Genomic DNA, 8,293 nt, shown 5'->3' on the forward strand with positions numbered 1-8,293 from the left:
AATATATATTCTATCAAAAGTGATTCTGATTATTGGATTTCTACGAAATTTTCATACAGTTGTATCTACTGTTCAACACCCATTTGCAGACAATGTTCCAATTCAAAATGAGAAGACCTCTATCTTAATGTCAAGATGTACAGTACCTGCAAAACTGTTCAATGCATTACAGTGGCATGCCGTCTGTTAGAAAATACATATTGTGTGATTATTTTCATATTTTAACATACTTTGAATTAATTAAAATTAAAATTTTATTATAACCGCATTATGTATCTTATTTCTATACATGTGAAAAAATGATAAGATTGTTATTGTATGTATATTCAAATATAAATTCATATATGCATATTCCCAATGGAAACGCTGTACTATTGAATACACGAGAGCTTTCACAGTGAAAATATTTGAATCGTGTAAAGCAACCAAATTATAGGCATGCACATTACAGAACACCAACATCACGATTTAGCTCATGGATGCTACACACCAAAATATTGTATAACGCTTCCAACGATTCTATCCAGGGCCAGCACAGCTTCCCTATCATCAAATGTCACCACACACCACTGATGCATTACACAGGCTATTTAAAACAAAAAAAATCTATCCAAGATTCTTTATATAATGTAAGAGAGATAAAAATATAAATCTATTCAGAATTGGCATTTTTCACTCTATTGTTCTCTACTCGAAGTTTTTTTTGCCCCTTGGAGCTTTGAGGTAGAGAAAATTTACTGAAATGTATGTTATTGCCTATTTCTTGTTATGTTAAATTGATTAGCTGGCTGCTTGATAAGGTATTAGCTTACTTTTATCAGAGATCCAGGCAATATTCTTTGGATAGGAGATAGTAACATCATTCCTCATCCCTCACTTATACTGATTATTCTTAGGTTAGGCTTGATATAAGATTAAATATTATAAACTAGCAGGTAGGCCCGGCGTTGCTTGGGCAAAAGTAACAATACCGAAGATTAAGATTATTACCTTACTTGATTTCACAGAATGCAAGAATTGGGTCCCCCTGTTTCCAAATTAGAGAATTTTTAGATGAATCTAAAAATATGCTTGATTTCCTGCAAAAACGAAAAAAACTGCATCTGCGTCTTGCACATCGCTTTCTCTTAACAATTCCATTGTTACATAACACTTCCATTGTTACTTGACACTTCCATCAACAATGGAAGTGTTAAGACTTAATCCTGTCCCTCTCCCTGTGGGGAGGAATTTTGAAAAATCCCTTCTTAGTGTGTGTCCTTGTGACGTACCCTAACTGTGTACCAAATTTCAACTGTTTGGGCTCTGCACTGATTATTATTACAGTATATCCATTTTGTAGTTGTCAGACAGTCCAGTACTGGCATTTCTTGTTTCATGAACTCTAGTGTGAGGTTTTTGTTTCTCTTGACATTTGGATTATGCCTTATAGATAAATTAAAAAGCTAACTTTGTACCATTGGGTGTTTTGGTTTTTATCATATAATTAGAAATACTTTTAGGTAAACACCCAGTTTCTGCTCTGATAGAATTATGTTCCAAGAGAAAATGGGGAGTTCCGGAGTTCCAGCTTATTGATGAAAATGGACCTGACCACAGAAAACCATTTTTGTTCAGGGTAATTTTCATTTTATAATTTTCTCAATAATACATTTATGTCCCATTTAAATAAATCGGAATATATTTAATAGGTGAGGATTAATGAAGTAGTTTATCAACCCACGTGTTCCAGCCCAAATAAAAAACATGCTAAGGCTCAGGCAGCTACTGTGTGCCTCCAGTCATTGGGACTACTCCCAAGAGATCTCAACAATCCCCTGTAATTATTATCGAGAAATTTTTATGCAATGTAAATTTGATGTACAAATGTTTTTATTAAGAAAGACTTTCATATCCACATTATTTATTTGATCACATAATTTTCAATAACTCTTCAAAAAATAGATACAAAACCATTTATTTTTATTGAAATATTTTGTTCTAAGTTTAAGAACCATCACTGTAAACAATTAATGTAAAACAATTTTATAAAATCTGAAATTAATCTAATAAAATCCATGAGTAGGGTATCAATCAAAAAATTGAATGTATTGTGAATTAATAGATATGCATGTTAATGACGAGAAATGTTCAATTTAACAAATTTCTTGACAAACAATGATAAATATTCAAAATGACTATCCTAGCTCAATAAGAAAGTAAAGCATGTAACTTTTTTACCAGGATGATCAGTGAAGGCAAGTTCTACTCTATTTTATCCTGGATAGCTCCTTTTAACATTGTATGAAAGGGAGACATTGATTTAGAATCATTTAAATAATGCAATTTTCTGTGTATGTATATATGGATTTCAAATAGTTAAAATATACAAGAATCAATTATCATAAACACAATTACTTTGAGTTTAAGATGTACTTTTCCACATGCTTAGGAACATTTTAAATTCAAAGTAAAATGTAAATCAAACTCTAAGTTGCCCTTTTTTTTTTTTTTTGCAAAAGACCTTGTCGTGTTGTGTGGTTGCTATGTTCCTATTAATGTCGAGGAGATGAAGTGTATGTCATCATGTAGATACTTTGGTCTTTGTCAAGAAAGGTATTTGCATGTGCAATTCAAAAGCTTTACCTTGTCTACATTTTGTTATGGACCTATAAAATATAAAATTTTCTTGCATAGAAAAAGATGTTGAATTTTTATACTCAAAATGTCAGTCAAACCATAAATTATACCTGATAGACAGCAGTTAAAGATTATTCTACTTATGAGATATTTGTGATTTTTATATCTGTTAAAGTGCATTTACAAACATTGTGATAAAGATTGTTTAAATCTTAATACAATAACTTTCGAAAATGTAGCAATAGAAATGGTTAATGTACTCAATAAAGACATTTTTTTTTTTTTTTTGAGTTTTACTATTAAAAGATTGCAACACAATATTTTGTGAAAACAAAATATTTTTCCAAGATACACATGTTGAAGCAATTTGTTTATATCGAAATTTCATGTACAAAGAAATAATAAACTGTCATTTATCTCTATATATGGACCAGAGTGTTATCCTTTTGTCTTTTGAGCCAGCAGCTAATAGTTTTGCATAATTTTCTGATTTACCAGCATAAAATTTCAAACAGTTTATAGCTGATTTGTGAAAATTTAGATACGCAAGTGGTTTCAGTGTTTTCCAGCTAAACAGGCGAATAATTCCATCCCATCCCCCAGATGCCACAATTTTACCATCCTGTCTCACTGCAACAGAAGATGCACCCGTCGTTGGCAAAACAATGCAGTTCTTTTCTACCAGACTCAAAAAATTTTTCATAGAAAATACACAAAGCTTTTCTTCTGCCGAACAGGTAATTCCTTCCCACTTCACAGAATCATCAAAATCTAATCCAAATACTGGTTCCTTGTGACATGTTAATTCTGACAATACTGCTGCTTGATTTATGTCCCAAAGGATAATTTTTCCATTTTCGTAACCACAGAGAATATAGTTTCCTGGCTTTAACCATTTTACACAAATGCACATTCCATATTTATCTGATGATTCTGGTATGAGGGTTGATACCAAACTACATTTTTCAAAATCGTACAAATCTATTTGGCAAGCTTTCTCACCTGGTACAGCAATCAAATTCTTTAATTTTGAAATATCACACTGACAAAATCCAGCTGTTGGTGCTGGAATACTTCCTGTAAGAGAGAAATTTATGTAAGGATCAAGATATAAGTTAATACAAGTCCAGTTTTTGCATAAATTATATCTAATACAAAGTACTACTAGCTTAAGGAAATCAAATATTAATGTTTTTAACCCCATTTTCAACACAAATGTAAAAGAATCAAACATATACAATAGCGAGGTTGAGGCCGAAGTTTTCAACGCGAAAACATGTATGTCAGACATTCAGTGCCGCTTTCCTGTAAGCCTAGAAGTTTAGCAATGGTGTTTGGAAAGTCAGTGGAATTATCATCGACATTCCAAAGGCCATTGCCAAACTTCTAGGCTTACAGGAAAGTGGTGCCGAACATCTGACGTACACGTTTTCACATTGAAAACTTCGCCCTCAACCTCGCTAGTAACTCAGTGTTGTAGAACTTGTGAGAATTAACATAAGAAGTTTCATGATGCTGCCAGTTATGCTTGTTGAACTGTCCGACTTGTAGCATTTGCTAATTTGTGCTATTTTTTACGAGTTTTTCATTTCATCACCTGGCCATTATAGTAACCTTAACAGGTTAAGTCGCTAGCAATCCATAGTGTAGACACATGAGAGATGTATAATTAGTGGGTTAGAGATATGTTGACAAATTATACCTTGGTTAGTCCAGAAAAATGGTTAATCCAGCAATGCATTGGAACCAAGAGTGACAGAAATTTGGCAGTGTATCTATATTATTATTTCAAGCTTTAAAGATGATCTGTGATTACTGTTTGAGGGCAATTATTATTCAAATAAAACCAGTATATATCTGAATGTACAAAAGGCGGCTATGAATTTTTCAGCTCCATTACAATGTTATGGGATCTCGTTACACAGTGCATACCTGTAATTGTCTGATTAATTCATCACCAATTCATTACTAAAAGTCTAAATCCATTTTTGTAAATGGTAATAAAATCATTTGTATGCTGGTCATGTGAAACATGCTGATCCAAGAAAAGAAAACTGATGTTGTTTGCACATGTTTTAGTGGATTAACATACAGAAGTACAAACAATCCTCTCCCAGAAATTCATTAAGTCTGTTCCTACCAGTTCCAATATTAGACTGTTTGTTACTAAATTCAGGTGAATGGTTAATATACATGACACACAATGTTCCAGAAGACACACCATACCTGACAAAATATGTAGAAACTGCAATAACACAGAGTCTATGTCATCAACCAGTGGATTAAGCAGGGTGCTCACTGTGCCACAACTGACAGTATGGGAGATCTTTCATTACAAACTCATAAAACTTGCATAGAGTGTCCGGGTGTTACATAAGCTGGAGGAGGAGAAAGAGGACTATGCCACCCATCAAGCAATGTGTCATGATCTCTAAGGCTGTGGAACAGGAGGATTTGATGGTTTGTTTAGTCACAGTAATGTAACACTTGCCTGGGAGATGTCTTCCAGGAGGTCTTTTAAAGGTAACTGGCCCCTACTTATACATTAAAGATGTGAAGAAAACCTGGAAAGCTCCACGTTTTCAGCCTGTCCTAACAAAAATCATAAAAGAAATGCTGATGGATAGATGAGTGTTTTTAGTTTAAATAAGTGTCATGGCAATAGAATGACATAAAAACATGAAAAGTTTCACATTATGAGTCCTGAAGTATACAAGACATAGTTCAAGTTTTAATCCCTAACAATTTCATGTGTTGATTATTTAATAATAATATAATAAAATTTGTGTGTTGATTATTATTGTTTAAGTCAAATTCACATTCAGTAAACCAAAAACACTAAGAATTTGTTAATATTTTCTCAGATGCAATTTGGCTCTTGACTAGTGTTGCAAGTGTGACTATTACATGAATCTTGCACAAGATTTTCTTGGTAATCGTGCTATTCGATTAATTTAAGAGCAATAGCGATAATTTGGTAGATCGGCTTTGATCAAAAATCCAGTTTGTCGAGATGTTTATATAATAATAGTGATAACATCTTTCTTTGAATCTAAAATAAAAATTCGGCAATGGAAACTGTTAGAAACAAAATATACATAAATTATATTGTTTACTTACTACTAATTTTCCATTTGTCATTGTCATCGTAGTTCCAGATGTTCACTAAACCGTCCCGCCCTTGCGTGAAAATATTATTTCCAAGGGATTCGACCCACAGAATGTGTTTCTTTTTGTGTGCTTCCAATTTATTGTCAACTCTGTAGGTCTATAAATAAAATTAAAGTGAATCTAATTTGTCATATTAAAAGTATTAAGTTCCAATTGAGAACTACTACAAAACTACAAGCTTCACTGTTTAGGTGTTATGGTGGCATGATATTAAGATAAACATCATACTTTTACACACAACGAAGAAATGTAGACTATACTCATAAGAGCAAGAAAGTCAAATGAACCATACCTGTACACCTGACCCTTTGCAAGATACAGCTTGCTTCCAGGTCATGTGCAATCAGGAGTCACATTGCTCCACTAAGAGTATTGTGTTTTGCTATTTGGCCCATGCTTTGAGTAGTCTTCTTGGATGTTCATGGAGTACAGTAAGTCCTCTATGTATGAACTTAATTCGTTTGTAGCAGTCGTTCGCAAGTCAAAAAGTTTGTAACTCGAAAAGACGATATTTGGCGCAGAAACTCAAATACAATGTTGTTTTTACAATTATGTAATGTTTAGGCTACTTGAATAATGTTGAATTAAGATTGTTAAAGGGAAGTATAAATTCAAATCAATCACATGTACATTATTTATTAAAATTATTCATTTAAACCAACTATAAATGTACATATGTATGTACTGTAAATGTTTTTAACATAAAACTTCAAAAACAAACTTGACTGTACATAAAAATAACCAATGCACTTTAATAGTAAACAAATGACACCACACACGATTGACACACGACTACAGTCCAAACTCAACTAAGAGCCTCTCACCTACCTCTCACGCTTATGTTAACCCTCCATCTGTCGGCTATGTTCGTAACTTCAAAAGTTTGTAAGTAGAGGACTGCCTGTATTCGATATACAGTTTTAGAGAGATGTAGAGTATTGCCTCACACAGGTGCTTCAGTGCTTGCTGTCACTCACACTGAAGCACACAACATGTGGAGCATGGAGAGTAGGCAAAGGGTACAGTTGTACACGTACAGTTGTAGTTCTATTGACTTTTTTTACTTGTACAGGTAGGTGTACAATTCTGGGGTGGCAAATTCCTCGTTCAGAATTCACATCTTACCATTTTTATAATAAAGGTATAAGACAAAGATACCAATGAGATGGTTGAGGACTTTGAGGAACTAAAATTTGGGGGCCTCATTCAGAGCTGCCCTTTTGAACCGAGCTGATCTTAATCCAAAATGACTGTTAGGACCACGAATAAGTCTAGGAAAAATTTAGAATTCAATTATAGAAATGGAATTTTAATTGATACCTTCAAATTCCAAAGGAAAACTTCACCAGTTGTGCTACCTGATAAAAGATGAGGATAATCAGATAATTCGTCGACGAAACTAAGACTCGTAACTTCACCAGTATGATGTCTCAGAGTAAATATGGGATCGGGCGGTGGTCTGGACATTTCGGTTTGATTTGAACATTCATGTTTACTGGATGTCAACACCAACACGTGTTTACTTCCTCGACCGTAAGATCGACAATGCCCTCTGTCGGAAAAACAACTCGTTAAATTTTAACTAGTCTAAATAATGTTAATAATTTTTTAATATTAATTACAGTAATATTAAAATAATTTTATTTATATTTAAATCAAAAAAATCAATCGTAATAAAATAAATTTTTCAAATTTTTTTTCTATTAATGTAAGATGGCGTGAAATTATTCGATATAAGGTTGCCAGAATTAAAATGTTAGCGAGGTTGAGGCCGAAGTTTTAAACGCGAAAACGTGTACGTCGAACGTTCAGCGCCGCTTTCCTGTAAGCCTAGAAGTTTGACAATAGCGTTTGGAATGTCGAGCACGATTCAACTGACTTTCCAAACACCATTGTCAAACTTGTAGGCTTACAGGAAAGCGGCGCTGAACGTTCGACGTACACGTTTTTGCGTTTAAACCTTCGGCCTCAACCTCGCTATTTATTATCATTAGAGTACAATTTTCGCTCAAGCGGCAATGGTAATTTGTGCGTAAGAAAGGAGTTCATTTTGAATAATATTATACTAAATCTTAATAAAACGCAATTAAAATTTAAGAATCCACACTCAATAAATGGGTTTCCTGTTAACTGGCAATTCAAAATGATCGGAAAATATTTCTAGTTTTCTGTCAATTGATCGTTTGTTTAGAAGGGAGGTGAGAGTTAAGGGTACGCATTGAGTGGTTTAAGAGTATGCGATTAAAAATAGCTAATGTATTGTATTCCGGTGCTACATTAAGATTTTTGATCACGCTACGTCATTAGATGCTTAGTCTTAAATAAAATGTAATTATAATTTTTTCACATTTGTTTTTCCTGCAACAATTTTCGCTTTAACAAAAATGTTTTTTTTACATTTAATTGTACACTGCTATATAATTGACCAAGGCACTCCCGTTTGTCGATAATACGAAATGCAACTAGCAAAAATGCGAAATGGAAAAATACTTAAGAAAATTGC

General features: G+C 33.3%; 1 protein-coding gene across 2 annotated transcripts; it reads right to left on the minus strand.

The window, feature by feature from the left end:
* Nucleotides 1–2,905: 2,905 nt before the first annotated feature.
* LOC136970098 (guanine nucleotide-binding protein subunit beta-like protein 1) lies at nt 2,906–7,308 on the minus strand. 2 transcript variants are annotated; one of them, XM_067264477.1, is made up of 3 exons: nt 7,111–7,308; nt 5,743–5,887; nt 2,906–3,696 (listed from the first exon to the last, which is right to left on the minus strand). In XM_067264477.1, the coding sequence occupies exons 1-3, from the start codon at nt 7,255–7,257 to the stop codon at nt 3,029–3,031; spliced, it is 960 nt and encodes a 319-aa protein (XP_067120578.1). In that variant the 5' UTR covers nt 7,258–7,308; the 3' UTR covers nt 2,906–3,028. The 2 variants fall into 2 exon arrangements, with proteins under 2 accessions (XP_067120578.1, XP_067120577.1); XM_067264476.1 differs by having other exon boundaries at nt 5,740–5,887.
* Nucleotides 7,309–8,293: the final 985 nt, after the last annotated feature.

Source organism: Centruroides vittatus, unplaced genomic scaffold (genome assembly GCF_030686945.1).
Source record: "Centruroides vittatus isolate TY-2023 unplaced genomic scaffold, ASM3068694v2 contig_19, whole genome shotgun sequence".
Classification (NCBI taxonomy): Eukaryota; Metazoa; Arthropoda; class Arachnida; order Scorpiones; family Buthidae; genus Centruroides; species Centruroides vittatus.